This window comes from Gopherus evgoodei, chromosome 3, assembly GCF_007399415.2.
Source record: "Gopherus evgoodei ecotype Sinaloan lineage chromosome 3, rGopEvg1_v1.p, whole genome shotgun sequence".
Classification (NCBI taxonomy): domain Eukaryota; kingdom Metazoa; phylum Chordata; order Testudines; family Testudinidae; genus Gopherus; species Gopherus evgoodei.
In genome coordinates, this window is record NC_044324.1 from 78,580,988 (window position 1) to 78,603,086 (window position 22,099).

General features: G+C 44.8%; 2 protein-coding genes across 5 annotated transcripts in view; one reads left to right on the forward strand and one right to left on the reverse strand.

The window, feature by feature from the left end:
- PM20D2 (peptidase M20 domain containing 2) overlaps positions 1 to 22,099 on the forward strand; it is a 242,824-nt gene that overhangs the window by 86,267 nt on the left and 134,458 nt on the right. The gene's annotated exons all lie outside the window — the stretch shown is intronic.
- The window catches only part of GABRR1 (gamma-aminobutyric acid type A receptor rho1 subunit), a 105,120-nt gene that overhangs the window by 40,369 nt on the left and 42,652 nt on the right, over positions 1 to 22,099 (reverse strand). For both annotated transcript variants that reach the window (XM_030555921.1, XM_030555919.1), the window contains 2 exons: positions 13,114 to 13,181; positions 2,970 to 3,193 (listed from right to left, as the gene is read on the reverse strand). In XM_030555921.1, the coding sequence (XP_030411781.1) occupies positions 2,970 to 3,193; positions 13,114 to 13,181 (292 nt within the window). The remainder of the gene's footprint in view (positions 1 to 2,969; positions 3,194 to 13,113; positions 13,182 to 22,099) is intronic.

Below are 22,099 nucleotides of genomic sequence, written 5' to 3' on the forward strand. Positions count from 1 at the left end.
GGTGAAGCAGCAATGGGAGGGGTTTACGCCTTCTCCAGGAACTAACATTCTGGACTTTGTAAGCAACCTACAAAGCACCCTCCGACACTCTTTAGCCCTTGCTAGAGAGAACCTAAAGGATGCTCAGGAAGAGCAAAAGGCCTGGTATGACAGACATGCCAGAGAACGTTCCTTCAAGGTAGGAGACCAGGTTATGGTCTTGAAGGCGCAACAGGCCCATAAGATGGAAGCATCATGGGAAGGGCCATTCACGGTCCAAGAGCGCCTGGGAGCTGTAAACTACCTCATAGCATTTCCCAATTCCTCACTAAAGCCTAAAGTGTACCATGTTAATTCTCTCAAGCCTTTCTATTCCAGAGACTTACAGGTTTGTCAGTTTACAGTCCAGGGAGATGATGCTGAGTGGCCTGACGGTGTCTACTACGACGGGAAAAAAGACGGTGGCGTGGAAGAGGTGAACCTCTCAACCACCCTGGAACGTCTGCAGCGGCAACAAATCAAGGAGCTGTGCACTAGCTTCGCCCCATTGTTCTCAGCCACCCCAGGACGGACTGAACGGGCATACCACTCCATTGATACAGGTAATGCTCACCCAATCAGAACCCCACCCTACCGGGTGTCTCCTCATGCCCAAGCTGCTATAGAACGGGAGATCCAGAACATGCTACAGATGGGTATAATCCGCCCATCGACCAGTGCATGGGCATCTCCAGTGGTTCTGGTACCCAAACCAGATGGGGAAATACGCTTTTGCGTGGACTACCGTAAGCTAAATGCGGTAACTCGTCCGGACAACTATCCAATGCCACGCACTGATGAGCTATTGGAAAAGTTGGGACGTGCCCAGTTCATCTCTACCATAGACTTAACCAAGGGGTACTGGCAAGTACCGCTAGATGAACCTGCCAAGGAGAGGTCAGCATTCGTCACCCATGCGGGGGTGTATGAATTCAATGTCCTTCCTTTCGGCCTTCGAAATGCACCCGCCACCTTCCAGAGGCTGGTAGACGGTCTACTAGCTGGACTGGGAGAATTTGCAGTTGCCTACCTCGATGATGTGGCCATTTTTTCAGACTCCTGGCCCGAACACCTACTCCACCTGGAAAAGGTCTTTGAGCGCATCAGGCAGGCAGGACTAACTGTTAAGGCCAAAAAGTGTCAAATAGGCCAAAACAGAGTGACTTACCTGGGGCACCAGGTGGGTCGAGGAACCATAAACCCCCTACAGGCCAAGGGGGATGCTATCCAAAAGTGGCCTGTCCCAAGGTCAAAGAAACAGGTCCAATCCTTCTTAGGCTTGGCCGGATACTACAGGCGATTTGTACCACACTACAGCCAAATCGCTGCCCCATTGACCGACCTGACCAAAAAGACCCAGCCAAATGCCGTTAAGTGGACTGATAAGTGTCAAAAAGCCTTTACCCAACTTAAGGCAACACTCATGTCTGACCCTGTACTCAGGGCCCCGGATTTTGACAAGCCATTCCTAGTAACCACAGATGCATCTGAGCGTGGTATAGGAGCAGTGCTCATGCAGGAAGCAACAGATCACAACTTCCATCCTGTCGTGTTTCTCAGCAAGAAACTGTCTGAGAGGGAAAGTCACTGGTCAGTCAGTGAAAAGGAATGCTATGCCATTGTGTACGCCCTGGAAAAGCTACGCCCATATGTTTGGGGACGGCGGTTCCAACTACAAACTGACCATGCTGCACTAAAGTGGCTTCATACTGCCAAGGGGAACAACAAGAAACTTCTTCGTTGGAGTTTAGCTCTCCAAGATTTTGATTTTGAAATTCAACACATCACAGGAGCTTCTAACAAAGTTGCTGATGCACTCACCCGTGAGAGTTTCCCAGAATCCAGTAGTTAAAAAGTGTTCTTAACATGTAAAAGTCTGTTAGTTATATACTTAGTAGTATATGTAAAGGTGCATGTGTTGTATTGATCTGTTTATTTTCAAGTTCTAGAAGGAAATTGCCGCCAGTGAGCTTCCCCACTGTCTGCAATTTGGGGGGCGTGTCATAAACAGATAGCTAAGGGTTAATGTCTCTTTCACCTGAAACACCTGACCAGAGAACCAATCAGGAAACCGGATTTTTTCAACTTTGGGTGGAGGGATTTGTGTGTCTGAGTCTTTTGTCTGTCTGCCTGCTGTCTCTGAGCTTTGGAGAAGTAGTTCTATTTTCTAGTCTTCTGTTTCTAAGTGTAAGGACAAAGAGATCAGATAGTAAGTTCTATGGTTTCTTTTCTTTGGTATTTGCATGAATATAAGTGCTGGAGTGCTTTGATTTGTATTCTTTTTGAATAAGGCTGTTTATTCAATATTCTTTTAAGCAATTGACCCTGTGTTGTATCATCTTAATACAGAGAGAACATTTGTATTTTTTCTTTCTTTTTTATATAAAGCTTTCTTTTAAGACCTGTTGGAGTTTTCTTTACTTCAGGGAAATTGAGTCTGTACTCACCAGGGAATTGGTGGGAGGAAGAAATCAGGGGAGGTCTGTGTGTGTTGAATTGGCTAGCCTGATTTTGCATTCCCTCTGGGGAATAGGAAAGTCCTTTTTGTTCCCAGGACTGGGGAACGGAGAGGGGGAATCACTCTGTGTAGTTTCACAGAGCTTGTGTCTGTGTATCTCTCCAGGAGCATCTGGGGGGGGGGGAAGGGAAAAAGGATTATTTCCCTTTGTTGTGAGACTCAAGGGATTTGGGTCTTGGGGTCCCCAGGGAAGGTTTTTCAGGGGGACCAGAGTGCCCCAAAACACTCAAATTTTTTGGGTGGTGGCAGCAAGTACCAGGTCCAAGCTGGTAACTAAGCTTGGAGGCTTTCATGCTAACCCCCATATTTTGGACGCTAAGGTCCAAATCTGGGAATAAGGTTATGATAGTGTGTATATAAGCTTTGCACAATAAAATATAGGAATCAATTTAATCCCTTTCACTAATAACTAAAATTGTGACTGCAACTTTACCTGAGGCTATAAAGTACCTTCCCATCTGGCTGGACCCGTAGCATGACGTTGTCAGTGGTGGTGTCATGGATAAAGGAGCGCTTGGAATGTACAAAAAACATGTCAGGAACCCATATTTTTTTCACTAGCCTGCCATCAAATGTCATGCTTTGGTTGTTGGTGCTTGGGAAGGACAGTCTTTCATCTTTCCAGTAGTGTCTCAGATAAAGGGTCATGGTGAAGTCCTGAAAGTAACCAACAAAAGAAATAGGTTTCACATTATGATTTATTCTTTGTGAGGAACGTTTCATTACATTTAGAACCAACAGTATATAAATATATACAACCTAATTTAAATGGGAATAATTATAGAATCAGAGACAGGTAGGGCTGGAAGGGACCTTGAGAGGTTATCTAGGCCAACCCCTGCTGAGACCATCCCTGACAGGTGTTTGTCTAACCCAGGGGTGAGCAACCTATGGCACACATGCCAAAGATGGCATGCGAGCCTATTTTTAATGGCACGATGCTGCCTGCTGTGACTCCTGCAGGCAGAAGCATACGATTAAAAATCCTGCCCAACCCAGCCCACTCTTCTCCACCCTCCGCTCCCCCCCCCGCAGGGGCAGGAGGCAGAAGCTTGGTCCTGTTGTCTCCCCTGCCTCTTCCCATAGTGTGCTGGGTTCCTGCCCCTCCTCCGCCTCTCTGTCGCACCCTCCCTCCCTGCCGGCCAATCAGCTGATGGCCCTTGCGAGGGAGGGGGTCGGGAAGGAGCAGAGTCAGCGTGCTTGCTGCTCCCAGCAGAGGCAGAGAAGAAGCAGGGGCAGGGCCTTGGGGAAGGGGTGTGTGTGGAATAGGGGTATATTTCCTCTAGTCCCCTGCCCTGACGCCCTGCACATACACCCCAGCCCTCTGCCCTGACCCCCTCTCACACACACACACAGCCCTCTGCTTGACTCCTTCACCCACCCACCCCCCACGATCCCAGCCCTGACTCTGGCACCCCCACACCTATGCAGCCCCCCCTTCCCTGATACCTGCACCCCCCTCACATGCCCCCAGCCCTCTGCCCTGATTCCTGCACGCTCCCTACACCCAGCCCCCCCAACACCCCAGGCACCCCCCACATCCTGACTCTTGCACCCCCCATATCCCCACCCCCACCCTGAGCACCAAATAGGAGCTCCTGCACCCCCCCCCACATTCCCACCTGCACCCCTCACACCAAATGGGAGCTGCCCCAGGTAAGCGCTCTACACCCACACCTCCTGCCCCAAACCTGAGCCCCCTCCTTCATTCTAGCTCCTGGCCAGACCCTTCACCCTTCTGCACTCCCATCCTCAGCTCAGTGCAGAGAGAGGAAGAGAATGGGCCAGAACCAGGGAGAAGGTAGATACCCACTGTATATGGGCAGGGCCGGGACCCCAGACCAACAGCAGGCTGAGCGAGTCTGGCAGCAGGGATCCCGGCTGGCAGGAGCCGGCGGATGGAACCCCTGAGTGGCAGCAGGCTGAGCCGCTCAGCCCACTGCCAGTCTGGAGTCCCGGCCACGACCCTGCACAGCCCGCTGCTGGTCTGGGGTTCTGGCTGCCTGACCCTTGCCAGCTGGGGTCCCGGCTGCAGGCCCCGCTCAGCCCACTGCCAGCCTAGGTGAACAGAACCCCAGACCAGCAGCAGGCTGAGTGGGCCAGCGGCATAAGATCAACATTTTAATTTAATTTTAAATGAAGTTTCTTAAACATTTTGAAAACCTTATTTACTTTACATACAACAATAGTTTAGTTATATAATATATAGACTTATAGAGAGAGACCTTCTAAAAAACGTTAAAATGTATTACCGGCACGCGAAACCTTAAATTAAAGTGAATAAATGAAGACTCGGCACACCACTTCTGAAAGGTTGCTGACTCCTGGTCTAACCTATTCTTAAAAGCCTCCAGTGATGGGGAGTGCACAACCTCCCTTGGAAGCCTATTCCAATACTTAACTAACCTAATAGTTAGACAAGTTTTTCTCAACATCTAACCTAAATCTCCCTTGCTGCAGATTAAGTCCATTACATCTTATTCTACCATCAGTGGATATGGAGAACAGTTGATCACCCTCCTCTTTATTAACACTTCTTAATATATTTGAAGAGTGTTATCAAGTTTCTTCCTCAGTCTTCTTTTCTCATGACTAAACGTGCCCTATTTTTTAACTTTTCCCAGTAGGGCAGATTTTCTAAATCTTTTTTCATTTTTGTTGCCCTCCTCGGGACTTTCTCCAATTTGTCTACATCTTTCTTAAAATGTGGTGCCCAGATCTGGACACAGTATTCCAGCTGTGTTTATTTTCAGGAATTCCTTTCTTCTTTATGAATTACAAGTTCAGCACCCAATCCTGCCCCACTGAAGTCACTTGCTCTCCTTTAGCTCCTGAAGACTGATTAACTGTGGTCCATTTTTCATTAGAGCGAGGGGACTTACGTAGTTCAGAAACCAAAGACTCTCTAAATGGAAAATCCATTTATAAAATATATACTCTTATACTTACACAGTGTTTCTCAGTGTGAAGGGTCGACACACTAATCCACTGATGGAAGGTGAAGGCAGTGGGGTGGAGAAAGCTACATGACTCTAGATCCTCCCTCTTCCCACCTCACATTCCTGTGGCTGATAAGAAAAAGAAGCAGGTGGCTCCTAGAAACCACCCACCTTCCATTCTTACTCTTGCAATGGCTCTTCATGGATCCAGCCAGTGGAGTAACTCCCATGCACAGGACTGCACTCTGAGTCGTCAGCCTGTGCTGAGAATAAACTGGGAGAGGGCAGTGAAATGTGGGAGCCTTTTCTAAATTTCGTCAAGAGACAGGCAAATCTAAAAGCAAAAGGCTGTGCAAAGAGAATGTGCAGTCTGATGCAGAGCCCTGTGCAGGCAGGCTGCAGATGGGATCCTATGCATGAGGAAGATTGTCACTGTCTTTTTGAAATGTGCAAAGCAGAAACCCTCCAAAACATGACTTAGCTGCAAGATGAGAGAACTTTCATGTGTGTAAAACATTGTAGAGTCCACAATTTTAGGGCCTCCAATTATTTTGTTGGACATATTTCCTCGCTTTCATTTTAAGATTAAAAAAATATATGGGAGTACAGACCCTGAGCTAGTGTAAGTTGCCAACACTGATTTGCCCCAGATGAGGATCTGGCCAAAATTGTGGAATTTGTTGGTCTTCTTTTTTTTGGTAAGATTTCTACTTCTCTAGACTTAAAAGACTAAAAGCTAGTATGGGAAGTGTTTCTATTAGGGCTGTCAAGCAATTGAAAAAAAATTAATCGCGATTAATTGCACAGTTAAACAGTAATAGAATACCATTTACTTAAATATTTTTGGATGTTTTGTTCATTTTCAAATATATTGATTTCAATTACAATACAGAATACAAAGTGTACAGTGCTCACTTTATATTTATTTTTATTACAACTATTTGTGCTGTAAAAAACAAAAGAAATAGTATTTTTCAATTCACCTCATACAAGTACTGTAATGCAGTCTCTTTATCATGAAAATTGAACTTATAAATATAGAATTATGTACAAAAAATAATTGCGTTCAAAAATAAAACAATGTAAAACAGCCACCATTGAAGAGGACATGTGTACATGCTGATGACAGGTTCTGCTCGATAACAATCCAAAGCAATGCAGACTGACGCATGTTAACTTTCATCATCTGAGTCAGATGCCCCCAGCAGAAGGTTGATTTTCCCTTTTGGTGGATCAGGTTCTATAGTTTCCACATCAGAGTGTTGCTCTCTTAAGAGTTCTGAAAACATGCTCCACATCACATCCCTCTCAGATTTTGGAAGGCACTTCAGATTCTTAAATCTTGGGTTGAGTGCTGTAGCTATCTCTAGAAATCTCACACTGGTACCTTCTTTGTGTTTTGTCAAATCTGCAGTGAAAGTGTTCTTAAAACGAACAACATGTGCTGTGTCATCATTCAAGACTGCTATAACATGAAATATATGGCAGACTGCAGATAAAACAGAGCAGGAGACATACGATGCACCCCCAAGGACTTCAGTCAAAATTTAATTAATACATTATTTTTTTAACAAGCGTTATCAGCATGGAAGCATGTCCTCTGGAATGGTGGCCGAAGTATGAAGGGGCATACGAATGTTTAGCATATCTGGCATGTAAATACTTTGCAATGCTGGCTACAAAAGTGCCATGCGAACACCTGTTCTCACTTTCAGGTAACATTGTAAATAAGAAGCCGGCAGCATTATCACCTGTAAATGTAACAAACTTGTTTGTCTTAGGGACTGGCTGAATAAGGAGTAGGACTGAGTGGATTTGTAGGCTCTAAAGTTTTACAATGTTTTATTTTTGAGTGCAGTTACGTAACAAAAAAAATTCTACATTTGTAAGTTGCACTTTCACAATAAAAAGATTGCATTACGGTATTTGTATGAGGGGAATTGAAAAATACTGTTTCTTTTGTTTATCATTTTTACAGTGCAAATATTTGTAATAAAAATAATAATATAAAGTGAGCACTGTACACTTTGTATTCTGTGTTGTTATTTAATCAATATTTTTGAAAATGTAGAAAAACATCCAAAATATTTAATCCATTTCAGTTGGTTTCTATTTTATTTGTTGCATTATGTGCTACCTTTTCAAAAGATGGAACTCCTGCTAGATCTGAGATGTGTTCCATCTCTTTTGGTTCAGTTATATCCTTCACAATCTTGTGCCCACAGGTGCTTATACTTGTGTTTAATTTTTAGCAAGTGAGCAGCCTTACTGACCTCCACCGGACTACTCAGTTACCCAAAGTTAGGCATGTGCATAAAGGTTTTCAGGATCAGGGTTTTCAGGGTTTTACTGTGAAACCAAATATGTTGCAGGGAGGCTGGCCCCTTTAGATGAAGCAGGTCCAGAACCCCAGTGCTAGAACAGGTGTCCCATTTGGCCAATTAAAAGGGAAGGGCAGCACCTGGGTCTGTATAGAGCCAGGCAGTCAGTAAGGAAGGGATGGTGGCAGAAGAGGATAATGGTGGCTGGGGTCTGGGTCCCCCAGACGAAGCTGTCAGAGTCCCCTGGGAGGGGAGGCAGTGGGAACCTGCTGAGGAGAAAGCCCTGTTAACCAAACACAGAAGAATCCTGCAGTAGCACCTGAGGCAGGTGGAACTGAAAGATGGAAAAGGGAAAATCCCCTGGGAGCTATGGCCTAGAGTGGCACTGTTTTTGTGCTTTGCTTGTGTTTGTAACACAAAAGTGTGCCTGAAAAGCGACTCTGGATGTGGCAGTAAGTACTTTGTGGTTTAAGAACCAGCCAGCACTATTTTATGAGGCAATACATAGCACTCTATTGTATTGACGGAAACTGTGTTGGCTTGTGGACATCTGATAAAAGTGAATTGACAGCTGAGACATATAGTCAAAAAAGCTGGATTTTTTAAAATTGTTTGGATTTTATCCCAGAATTGTTGGGTTCTTTTGTAACATCAAAACCTTTTTTTAATCTGTTTTATTTTAGTAACTCCAATAGAGGTTATTAATTATTTCTTATGCTATTAAGTTAAACTGAGGACCACTATAGCTTAGGAAACGTTTTACACACAATACATCAATTTGACATTCCTGTCCCTCGTAACCCTGTAGCTCTTCCTTCATCTTTTGGTCCATTCTCATCTAAGAAGCTATAGTTCAGGTCTTTTTCCTATATATGCTTTAAGAAAATGGATTTAAGGCTCAGATCTCATTTTAGCAATAATGTATTAACAGATGTTCATTTTTCAGACAGGAGCTAATTCCTCAAGTTTTTTGCATAAACGGATACATTTGTAGATGCTGCAAAATATCATGTATTAATTGTTATGGGGTGATGCTCTGCAGTTATGGATGCAACTGAGTTTCTAAGTTTTATTACAGCCTGATTTTGACTGACACCCTCCCCCTGCCCTAAACCCTCCCAAATGAAACAAACTCACAACAAAGCCAAATTAGTCTCCAAATCAGGGGCCAATGTAGGGTATTTTCCTGCACAATTTGAAGTGAATTGGACAAAGCTTCTGAACTGTGACACCCTAAAGCTTTTCAAAATGTCTTCTTTTTTTGCTGCTTTATAGTGAAAAAAAAATCTGAATTCAGGAGAGAAATAAAACTTAATTTATTTGTCTCCCATGGCATAAATCTAGTGCAAATTCAAATTGATGTCTAATTAAAAAAAACAATGTTCTTGCAATGTTCTGGTTTTATATATATATATATATATATATATATATATATATATATATATATATATATATATATATATATATATATATATAATATGAATGCAACATGATCAGGGGTAAGTAAGCTGGTTCGGGCCAATACGGCTTACGGTAAAAAGTTGCCACCAGTACCAGCCCATACCCAAATGACTTTAAAGTGCTGCCCCTTTTGCGCCCCTCCAGCCACCAATGGGAGGGGGGCAAAAGGAGCAGCTGCCTTGGGGGCCGGTGATTTAAAAGGATGCCCTGGGCCCTTTAAATCGCTGCTGGAGCCTCAGGTGGCATGGGCCAGGCAACATGGAAGGGCTGGCTGGGGAGATGTTCACTCCCAGGCCCACCCCTTCCCCCCAAGCTCCTCCCCTTCCAGGGGCTGGAGCCTGCCCCTGTACCGGTAAGTCTTTGGCTTTACTTTCACCCCTGACCATGATGTTGTCTACTGTGGTGTCATGGGACCACATACAATGCATATAGACCATAGACTCATAGACTTTAGGGTCAGAAGGGACCAATATGATCATCTAGTCTGACCTCCTGCAAAAAGCAGGCCACAGAATCCTACCCATCCACTTATATAACAAACCCCTAACCTATGTCTGAGTTATTGAAGTCTTCAAATTGTGGTTTAAAGACCTCAAGCTGCAGAGAATCCACCAGCAAGTGACCCATGCCCCACGCTGCAGAGGAAGGCGAAAAACCTCCAGGGCCTCTGCCAATCTGCCCTGGAAGAAAATTCCTTCCCGAACCCAAATATGGCGATCAGCTAAATCCTGAGCATGTGGGCAAGACTCACCAGGTAGCACTCAGGAAAGAATTCTCTGCAGTAACTCAGATCCCATCCCATCTAACATCCCATCACAGATCACTGGGCATACTTACCTGCTGATAATCAAAGATCAATTGCCAAAATTAAGCTATCCCATCATACCATCCCTTCCATAAACTTATAAAGCTTAGTCTTAAAGCCAGATATGTCTTTTGCCCCCACTAGTCCCCTTGGAAGGCTGTTCCAGAACTTCACTCCTCTAATGGTTAGAAACCTTCGTCTAATTTCAAGTCTAAACTTCCTAGTGTCCAGTTTATACCCATTTGTTCTTGTGTCTACATTGGTACTAAGCTTAAATAATTCCTCTCCCTCCCTAATATTAATCCCTCTGATATATTTATAAAGAGCAAGCATATCCCCCCTCAGCCTTCTTTTGGCTAGGCTAAACAAGCCAAGTTCTTTGAGTCTCCTTTCATAAGACAGGTTTTCCATTCCTCGGATCATCCTAGTAACCCGTCTCTGAACCTGTTCCAGTTTGAATTCATCCTTTTTAAATATGGGAGACCAGAACTGCACACAGTATTCCAGATGAGGTCTCACCAATGCTTTGTATAACGGTACTAACACTTCCTTATCTTTGCTGGAAATACCTCGCCTGATGCATCCTAAAACTGCATTAGCTTTTTTAACGGCCATATCACATTGGCAGCTCATAGTCATCCTGTGATCAACCAATACTCCGAGGTCCTTCTCCTCCTCTGTTGCTTCCAACTGATGTGTCCCCAATTTATAACTAAAATTCTTATTATTAATCCCTAAATGCATGACCTTGCACTTTTCACTATTAAATTTCATCCTATTACTATTACTCCAGTTTACAAGGTCATCCAGATCTTCCTGTATGATATCCCGGTCCTTCTCTGTGTTAGCAATACCCCCCACAGCTTTGTGTCATCCGCAATCTTTATTAGCACATTCCCGCTTTTTGTGCCAAGGTCAGTAATAAAAAGGTTAAATGAGATTGGTCCCAAAACTGATCCTTGAGGAACTCCACTAGTAACCTCCTTCCAGCCTGACAGTTCACCCTTCAGTACCACCCGTTGGAGTCTCCCCTTTAACCAGTTCCTTATCCACCTTTCAATTTTCATATTGATCCCCATCTTTTCCAATTTAACTAATAATTCCCCATGTGGAACTCTGTCAAATATCTTACTGAAATCGAGGTAAATTAGATCTACTGCATTTCCTTTGTCTAAATAATCTGACACCTTCTCAAAGAAGGAGATCAGGTTGGTTTGGCACGATCTACCGTTTGTAAAACCATGTTGTAATTTGTCCCAATTACCATTGACCAAAATGTCCTTAACTACTTTCTCCTTCAAAATTTTTTCCAAGACCTTACATACTACTGATGTCAAACTAACAGGCCTATAGTTACTCGGATCACGTTTTTTCCCTTTCTTAAAGATAGGAACTATGTTAGCAATTCTCCAGTCATATGATACAACCCCTGGGTTTACCGATTCATTAAAAATTCTTGCTAATGGGCTTGCATTTTCATGCGCCAGTTCCTTTAATATTCTTGGATGAAGATTGTCTGGGCCCTCCAATTTTGTCCCATTAAGCTGTTCAAGTTTGGCTTCTACCTCAGATGTGGTAATATCTACCTCCATATCGTCATTTCCATTTGTCATCCTTCCATTATCCCTAAGCTCCTCATTAGCCTTATTAAAGACTGAGGCAAAGTATTTATTTAGATATTGGGCCATGCCTAGGTTATCCTTAACCTCCATTCCATCCTCAGTGTTTAGCAGTCCCACTTCTTCTTTCTTTGTTTTCTTCTTATTTATATGGCTATAGAACCTTTCACTTTTGGTTTTAATTCCCTTTGCAAGGTCCAACTCTACATGGCTTTTAGCCTTTCTCACTTTATCCCTACATGTTCTGACCTCACTGAGGTAGCTTTCCTTGCTAATCCCACCCATCTTCCACTCCTTGTAGGCTTTCTGCTTTTTCTTAATCACCTCTCTGAGATGCTTGCTCATCCAGCTTGGTCTACAACTCCTGCCTATGGTTTTTTTTCCCCTTTCTTGGGATGCAGGCTTCTGATCGTTTCTGCAGCTTCGACTTAAAGTAATTCCAGGCCTCCTCTGCATTTAGATCCACAAGTTCTTCAGTCCAATCCACTTCCCTAACTAATTTCCTTAATTCTTTAAAGTTAGCCCTTTTGAAGTCAAAAACGTTAGGGACTCTGATGTTATACATTAGTCTGTCATCAAATGTCATACTGCTGATACTGATGTTTAGAAAGGACAGTCTTTCCATCTTACTAGAGAACCAATGAATTTGGGGGGTGGGGGCAGTGTCAGGAGAAGTGGCAGCATTGCCAATCCCAAGCTTTCAAAAATTAAGTCAGGTTCTCAAAAACCCTGAGATTTGCTTCAAAAACCATGAGATAAATGTGTGAGATAAGGTGGGTGAGGTAATATCTTCTACTGGACCAATTTTGTAAAGCTTTAAAATGTGCAGAATTAAATTAACTCCCTGTGGGAAGTGGGTAGGAATTCAAAAGTACAGAGACTAGAGTAAAATTAAACCCTATGCAGCCAGAGAGCACAGGTCCTGTGTGTCACTTACCTCCTACTTAAGGTTTATTTTAAATAATTAAGGGGCACCAAAACGGGATACAGGTCTCCTGTTGACCCTCGGCTCAGGTGAATTTCACCTCCACAGAAAGCAGATTCTAGATAAGCTGCATCTTCACACTGCTCTTTCTATTCAGATCCCTTTCCTAATGGATGACCTGCCTCATGTGGTAGCATTGAAATTGCAGGTGTTTCAGTTCTCACTACAGTTCTACCTCATGCTGTGCTATAAAGCTGACATATTTGTGGTTTTTGTTAGCAGTTTCTAATCACCAACCTCCATCACTTATTAAGAAGCACTTACACATAGCAACCAAAATCCTTGGTTTTGTGGGAGCACAGTATTGTTCTCGAGAATAACAAATGTTCTACAGAAAAAGAGCATATAATCTTAGCGGTCATTCCTTCTTCCTCTGTTCTGCCTGACATTACAGTGGTGGGACAGTAGTTTGAGATCATTTACATAAGTTGTCAGACAGACACTTACCATATCTACCTCTGAAATACTATCCAGACTCTCAACTTGTACATCTACTCCCACCGGAATTGCAGGGCCTGCAAAAAAAGAAAAGAATTAAAAAAAAATAACCCTGGAGGCTAAAATGCACTCAAAAGGATAGAGGAAAATGTCTGTCTTCTCTGGAATAGAAATCACAGTAAACCACTGTAAGAGACCGGAATTCATACCAAAATGCTCGTTATAACAGTATTTAGACTGATCCATTACTCAGTCATTTGCTAGCAGATTACTTTAGATTAGTGGCTCCTTAAAACAATCATTAATATTTTATATTGCAACAGAGCAGTTTACAATTTATTTAAAATATGCAAAAAACAACCAAACAATTTCCCCCCACCCCCAGAAAAAAACCCCAAGATGACAAAAATCAAACAAACAAACAAAAAGACACCACAACCAAAAGTAATTCTAAAATACATGCCATCTGGTAAGGTCTATCCCATGTACTACACAGGAGAAAATTCAATATTATAGGATGATTTTCAGTAAATGCATGATAATATTTATATAACTGAAAAATAGAATTAGTCCACTAGCCTTTATTAAACACACATGCATATTGTTCCATAATTGTCCACAATGGGGTTTCTGAAGCATCTGATAGTGAGCACTGTCAGAGAAGGAACATAGGACTAGATGGAACCTTGGTCTAATTAGTATGGTAATTCCTATGAGGTTTCCCCCACCCCCAATGAACTATAGTATTTTTTAGTTTTAAACCTTTGGATATGTTAACTGTGTACAGTGTATAGGCCCTTTGATCAGCAAAAAGCCTCAGGTTTGCAAACATCATTTAATTGCTGATGTATTGCAAACTATAAGATACAGAACACAGAGCCAGATCTTTGACCTCCACTAAAGCCAGGTCTATACTTAAAAAGCTAGGTCTGCCCAGCTACATCACTCAGGGGTGTAAAAAATCTACATTCCTAAGGGTATGTCTACACTACCTGCCGAACTGGTGGATAGTGATCGATCTATCAGGGATTGATTTATTGTGTCTAGTGTAGACACAATAAAATTGATCCCTGATCACTCTGCTGTCGACTCCGGAACTCCATCATGGCAAGAGGTGGAAGCAGAGTTGATGGGAGAGTGGCAGTGGTCAACTCACCACCATCCTCACGGCGAGGTAAATCGACCTAAGATACACCGACTTCAGCTACGCTATTCGCGTAGCTGAAGTTGTGTATTTTAGGTCGACCTCCCCGCCCCCAGTGTAGACCTAGCTTGAGTAATGTTGTTAAGCCAACTTAACCCCAGAATTCTTCCATTTCCCTAGCTACCAGCTCTCAGGGAAGTGGATTAACTACAGCGATGAGATAAGAACCTGTGGCTGTAACAAGTGTCTACACTGAAGTGCTACAATGGTGCAGCTGCAGCTATGCTGCTGTAGTGGTTAAAGTGTAGAACAGTGGTTCTCAAACTTCTTTTTTTGCGGACAACTTGAAAATTGCTGAGAGTCTCAGCAGACCACTTAATGATCTTCCCAAATGTTGTTTGTACCATTAGCTAACTATTGTAAAGCTCTTTGGATAAAAGCACTACATAAAAAAAATCTTAATAATTAACTTTTTTTTGTTCTACAAATAAAAGCACACAACTCCTATTTTAATATCACTAGTCTTACCTTTCTAATGCCATGGGTGTGCCCTCTCTCTCCCGCCACAGCAGCCCCCGAGCTGGGGCTAGGAAGGAGTTGGGGCGGGGGGGTCTCTCCCATCACAGCAGCCACAGAGCTGAGGCAGGGAAGGATGGGGGTCTCTCCCTGGCAGCTGCAGCCCTGGAGCTGGGGAAAGTTGCTTCTTTCTATGGCCACCACATCCCTGCACATCCTAAATTACCCCCCACCCCCTCTTCTCACCCACTGTCCCCCTCCCACCTACCCTCTATTCCCCCCAAGACCACCACCTCACCTTACATGTGCATCTTCTCAAGGGTGCAGGCACCTAATTAGTGGAGCCATGCCTGTGCGACTCCACTAATTAGGTGGGTGGCCCTTCATTCTCTTCTGTGCTGCCGCCCAGGCACACACCTTAGAGGGAACTATCCGCAGACCACCTGAATAGAGCTCGCGGACCACTGGTGGTCCACGGACCATAGTTGCAGAACCTCTGATGTAGAAGACATATCTTAAGTCTGCTTTGAATCATTCCTCTCCTACTCCTGCTTTATTGAGAAGCGCTGGTGTTGCTTGGAGTCTGGCTGTGGAAAGACAGGGGTCAAGACTGCGCGATCTCCATTCGTGTATGGATGTCACCTTCTCCAAACCATCTGACAAGAGTCTGCCATACTTTAGGAGCCCATCAGGAGCTGAGATTCAGTCCTGTGACACTCACTAGGAAACTGAGGGCATTTGAAAGTCAAACAGTAAAAACTGACCTACTGCAAGATGCTGCTTCTTTTTCTTAACCGCCAATGAAAGTCAGAAGCTAGACTCTTACTTTCCATCACTCTCTCAAAAATGTTACCTATTTCACCCTCTCAGAATCTTCTGTTGCTATCAGATAATTCTATGGCATGATTAGAAGATGAAGGATGGTTGAGAAGATGAAGCCCAGGAGTGGAAGTGATGAAATTTGTTCTCCTACCTCATCACTGCTAGTTCAAAATGATGATGGTATCTACCTTCCTCACAGGCATGTTGGGGGACTTTGGGCTTGATTCAAAGCCCATTAAAGTCAGTGGAAAGACTCTCAATGACTTTACTGGGTTTTAGACCAGACCTTTGAACATTAATGTTTATAAAGCAGTTGAGATACTCAAATGGCAAATGTTACAGTAATGCAAAATATTATTATTATAATGTATGTCTATTATTGTGTAAACATCACCTCCTTTTTTGTATCTATTTCACTCATTGCCCTAGCACAGAGGTGGGCAAACTACGGCCTGCAGGCCACATCCGGCCTGTGGGACCCTCCTGCCTAGCCCCTCAGCTCCTGGCCTGGGAGGCTAGCCCCTAGCCCCTTCTCTGCTGTTCCCCCTTCCCCACAGCCTCAGCTCACTGCGCAGCCAGCACAATGCTCTGGGTGGTGAGGCTGCAAGCTCTTGCCGGGAAGCACATCTGCAGAAGCACAGCCTGACCCGGTGCACTGTGCTGCACGGTGGCGTGGCTGCCTCCAGCCGGTTGGCATGGCTGCCTGTCCTGGTGCTCTGGGTGGCACAGCTGTATCGCTGCCAGCCACCGGTGATCCAGACAGTGTGGTAAGGGGGCAGGGAGCAGGGGGGTTGGATAGAGTGCAGGGGAGTTCGGGGGAGTGGTCAGGGGGCAAGGGTGTGGATAGGGGTCGGGCCAGTCGGAGGGCAGTAACAGGGGGTTGAATGGGGGCAGGTGTCCCAGGGGGCAGTCAGGAAGGAAAGGGGGAGTTGGATGGAGTAGTGGGGGGCAGTCAGGGGGCAATAGGCCGGGGGGGTCAGATAGGGATTGGGGGTCGGGCCATGCCTGACTGTTTGGGGACGCACAGCCTCCCCTAACCAGCCCTCTGTACAATTTCAGAAACCCGATGTGGCCCCCAGGCCAAAATGTTTGCCCGCCCCTGCCCTAGCACTTGGTGTTCTCTTTTAGTCCAGAGCATAGTCCTCTCCAGAAAGCAGAGTTAATTTATCATGAGACAATTAAATGTCTGGATAGTACTGAATTATGTTTTATTAACTTCCCACACAAATGCTGTGGAACCTTTTCTGTTACATTATGTCTCGGCTCCATAATCAAACTGTAACTGACAGAAAATTATTTGTAATCTCACCCAGTGGTTAATACTATGTTGACGATAGTGCTGTTTCATAATGTAATTAATACTGTATGAATTATGAACTAGACAATAAATTAGACAGTTAATCTGTGAAGGAAAAACCAATTATCCCTTTACAACTTGTCCCTGATCTGCAAAGGTAAAGCTGCTTCTTTCAAACAGTGAAAAACAAACTGCATTGCCAGACTTTGTTTGCAGTGTTGTAGTAGCCGTGTGGGTGCCAGGATCTGAGCAAGACAAGGTGGCTCAGGTAATATCTTTTATTGGGCCAATTGCTGTCATTTCTTTTGAAGGATTTTAGGGCAGCAGAAAGCTATATTTGGACCATTATCCCACTGGACAACACAGCGGGCCCTGAGGCAAAACCAGGACAGTGCTATGTCATTAAGGGCCAAATGATGATACAAAATGTCAGATGGCCAAAAGCCTTTTTAATCACAACAGCCGTAATACCAGTCCACATGACTGTGGTACCTCAGGAAGCACTGAAAACACAAATGCCCACAATCACAGCATCACCCCACACAGGTAGTTGGGGAATGGGTGGAACTTAAATTCTAAATTTAATTGAATGGCATTAAAGTCTTCAGAGGAAATGTACATGGCAATTAAATGCCACTCTAGCCAGACTTCTCTAGGGTGTCTGAAACTTGCACCTAAAGGCTGGTCCATACACAGTTGTTTTACTGATTTAACAGTATTGGTTCAAAAAATAGTCAAAATAATTCCAACTCCCTAGTGTGGATGCAGTTATACCAGTATAATGGTACTTACAGTGGTATAACTTTTTTCATATATTTACCTAAATAAAACTATACCAATATAAGCACCTTTCTATTCATATAACTGTGTCAATAGTAAGGGGTTGCAGTGTTTTAATTATAGTAGTTTCTAAACTGCTGTAGCTGAAGTGGTACAAAAACTGTGTGTAGACAAGCCTTAAAAAAAATTAGGGTGCCTAAAATATAATGTTGTACAGAAGGGTGAACTGACTCACTCCTATTAGTTTTTAAGACACTATTAAGGGGTCAGATTAACAGAAGGAATAGTTTTACAGGGCTCAGGAGCCAAGTTTTCATAGGTCAATTAGATAACACAGAGGAACATAAGTATGGATGCACAGAAGGAGTTAGGCACCACCTAAGTTTCTGTTTTAGGCACCTAAATCCTAGGCGCACAAAACTGCTGAACACTGTAAGCACCTAAATTCACTTGGCTCCTAAGTAAAAGTTTCACAGGCACCAATGTTTCAGCCTCTGGGTATGCACCCTGCTGCTTCCCTCTTGGCATTTGGATGCCTATCTCCTGCCTAAACCCAGAGGGATTCACGAGCCAGAGGAAGATTGGCAGCTGACCACTTATCACATGCAGGTCCTGATCCAGTAGGTCTCCTCTTAGGGTCTGCATCATGATAATGAAGGAATGATTGTAGCAGAGGGGCTGGACCTGGGGTCTCTCACCTCCGGGTGGGTTCCCTAAACACTGGACTACAGAGACATTCCCACACACTTTCTCTCTCCAGCCCGGTGACTGTTCCACGGTGGATAAAAACTTATATAATCATTGGACATGAGAGAAAAAGAGCACATGAGAATGACTCTGCAGGCCAGTGGTTAGGGCACCCATCTGGGAGGTGGGAGACCTGGGGTCCTCCAGTTACTGTTACAATCACTATCATTATTTTATCCAGTGGAACAGCTTCAGCAAGAGAGACTGAGGGAGCTCGACATACAATATCCCATAGCTCAGTGGTTGGCACATTCTCCCATGAAGTGGAAAACCCCTGTCCAAATCCTTTCTTCCCCTCTGGCAGAGGAACGGAGACTGCACCTTGGTCACCCATATCCCAGGCAAGTGCTCTAGCCCCTGGGCTAAACATTATAAGGCGGATCAGTGATGGGGGCACCACCTTATCCTCTGGCCATTTTGTGTGGAACAAGGCAGGCACCTAACTCACTCCCTCAAGAATCTCCTAAGGCACCTGACTCCAGGCTGCAGGTTCCTGTTTATGGGTTGCTAAGCAGAGCTAGGCACCTCTCTGCAGCCTGGACTTAGGCACTCATCTTCATGAGAGAGGCATGGCTTAGCACAGCACTCTGTCAGCACCTCCCATTGGCTGGCTTAGATGGCTCCCCGTCCAGTGTGCTGGCTTTTGTTAGGGTGACCACATTTCCTAAAGAGAAAACAGGACACCCCCAGCTGCTCGCCCGAGGCCCTGCCCCATGCTGTTTCCTTTCACTGGAGCCTTGCCCTCCACACCACCCCTGCGCGAAGCTGTTGCCTGCTTACTGGAACCCTGCAGGGCCCCGCAGGAGGCTGTTGTCCGGTCGCTGGAACACTGCAGGGGTTTGCAAGAGCAAACAGGACAAATGTCTTCCTTTTGGAAAATAAGTCAGGACAGCCAGGAAAGGAAGGGACTATCCTGGCGAAAATGGGACATATGGTCACGCTAGACTTTGTGGATTGCATGCTTAGTGCCTGTCTCTCCTCATTCATTGTGAATAGTAGTGGAGTTCCTGTGGTTTTCTAGGTGCAAAAGTTAGGTGCCATGATGCTCAGCATTGCAACACCTAAGTCCCTCTGTGGATCCCACAGCTGGTGTCCAGAAAAAAATCCTATTCAGTAATGGAGGGCAGGGAGGATTAGGCCTCTCTGCTGCTCCCACTCTGCAAACCATCTGAATAATCAAACGGGTAGAATGAGTGGGCTGCCACACACTGAAGAATCAGGAAGGGGAGGTCAAGCAACCAATCTAGAGGCTAGCCAGCCAGCAGGAGGTATCCTGGTGAGTCCCAGCTGCCTTCTCTGAAGGCCATGGCTCTCAGAGCTCTGGGGGAAATATGGGAGCTATGCTCTGAGAAAACAACACAACCTGTTGTGTGTTACCCTCATAGTCTGACCTAAACAAAATTAAAGTCACCATGTATAACATCCCCACTGAAAGCCTCGAGGAGTAGAGTACAGGTGCTAATAAGTTGTGTAATACAAATAAACTAATATTGCTTTCTGTGTGTCTAAAAGGCTTGCTCTTCACCATCGCTAGGCATTCACACAGAGGGAAGCCTCTTCCTATTGCTCAAACCATGCTGGGACATCAGAGTTGTTGAGGACAAAAGAGCTGTGACAGGCACTTGGAAACCTTTCACAAGCACCTGGCTGGCAGCACACCCAGCATGGTCAGTGTAGAATTATGTTCTGCTTCTAAAGGCTGCATTGTTCACCCATGGAGCAATTCCTAGAACTGAGCGAAAGCCTGCAGCAGGGTTCCAGGTTACAATGTAATCAGATCCCCTCCTGATCACAGCAAACTGGAAATCTTACACAGGTAAAGACTGCAGCCACGGATAAGCTTGGTGTTTACTACGGCAGGGGTTCTCAACCTTTTTCTTTCAGAGGCCCCCACAACATGCTATAAAAACTCCACAGCCCACCTATGCTACAACAACTGTTTTTCTGCATATCAAAGCAAGGGCTGGTGTTAAGGGGTAGCAAGCAGGCAGTTGCCCAGGGCCCCATGGCTCCACCTTCTGCTTCAGCCCTGGGTGGTGGCTGGGCTTAGGCTTTCTGCCCGGAGCCCCAGTGAGTATAACGCTGGTCCTGCTTGGTGGACCCCCCTGAAACCTGCTCACGGACCTGCAGAGAGCCCGGGACCCCTGGTTGAAAGCCACTGTTCTACGGTTTTTTGAAAGGCCTAGTGGCTGGAAGTGCCATGGCAGAAGTGACCACTACAGACAAAGTGTGTGTTCATAGTACCACCTTCTCCAAGTCCTCCTTAGCTCATCATATGGGTGTACAATGGCTTCAGGAGTGAACCTGTACCTCTGCATCAATTACACCTCCATGCAGCTGAGGAAGGTTCCACAGGGCTGATATATTTTACTGCAGTGCCATACTCCTCCTCTCCTTTACCACCTAAAAAGGAGTTGGGCCTGGAGACAGTGCAACAGATAAGCTGTGCAGCAGCCCTTCATTGGTTGAGACCCCCCTTCAAACCAAAACCACATCCCTGCTTCCCTTCCATGCTCCCAGAAGCCTGTCCCATACCCTCCTTTTGCCCAGCTACTACAATTAGTTGCCTGTCTCCCTCCCAACCCTTCTTCATGTCCTAGTCCAGCCCTGACTGTTCTGTTTGCGTAGTGATCCTTTAATCAGTGTGTAATAGAGGCTGGGGGTATTTGTATATGTGTGAGCCAGTGGATAGATGTGGGGTGACTGGGTGAACTTGGTTTGGCACTAGAGCAACAGCCGCTAGCTGCATGCATGGGACATCCCTGAAAATGCCCGGTTGACACTTATTCCCTTAACCCCTGTCCATTCCCAATCCTTTTTTTAAAGGGCAATGAGTGCCCACAGGCCTCCCCTTAAGATCCTTTGAGCTGCTGATGCTTAGGACAATGCTGCCCTTAAGGATTGCCACTTATTCAAAGAGTAAATACATGCAGTACTGACCGTTGGAACTGCTTCAACATACCAAATATTTACGGCCTTTGATAAACTGAAAATGGCATCCTTCAGGTACAAGATAAAACCAGGCAGAGTTTTATCCAGCAATATAGCTGCGTGAACAACTCCTGCGCCAGTCAATGGGAATTCCACGGGCAGGAGGCCTGGGTAAAATGAATCCTCCATGAAGCTGGTAAGAAATGGTTAAGCTGTTTTTCTTTGTGGATCTAGTTGATTGTGCTCTCTTTAGGCCCTAATCATGCAGTCAGAACCAAGTGAATGGACCCCCTGCACCCATGTGGTGCTCCACTGACTTCAATGGGGCTCTGTGCAGTGCACATCTGTCCACATGCAGGGGGATGGTGTGCTTATTCTGTATGTTTGAAGAGTTGTTTGTTTGTTTGTTTTTTAAAATTCCTTTGTGCTGTGTGCTGCCAGTCTGACAACCCTGGAGAGCATTCTGTTAATACACAGAATAGGTACTGTATGAGTAGTGGCAAATTTAGGGATGGGCTACCTCTATGAGTGAGTGGATTTTTCCATATGTCATTACTTGCCTTCTCATCTCAGACTGCTAACGGACACATGCCAGCTAGTACTAAACACTTCTGTTTTTTAGATGTCTGGCATTTAATAAGGATGTGTTAAATGCATACACAGACTCTTCTATAGATTTACTGCTGTACTTCCTCTTCCTCCTCCAGACTTTGACTAGCCGCTGTATAACTTTGGCAATTACAGTACAAGATACTTCT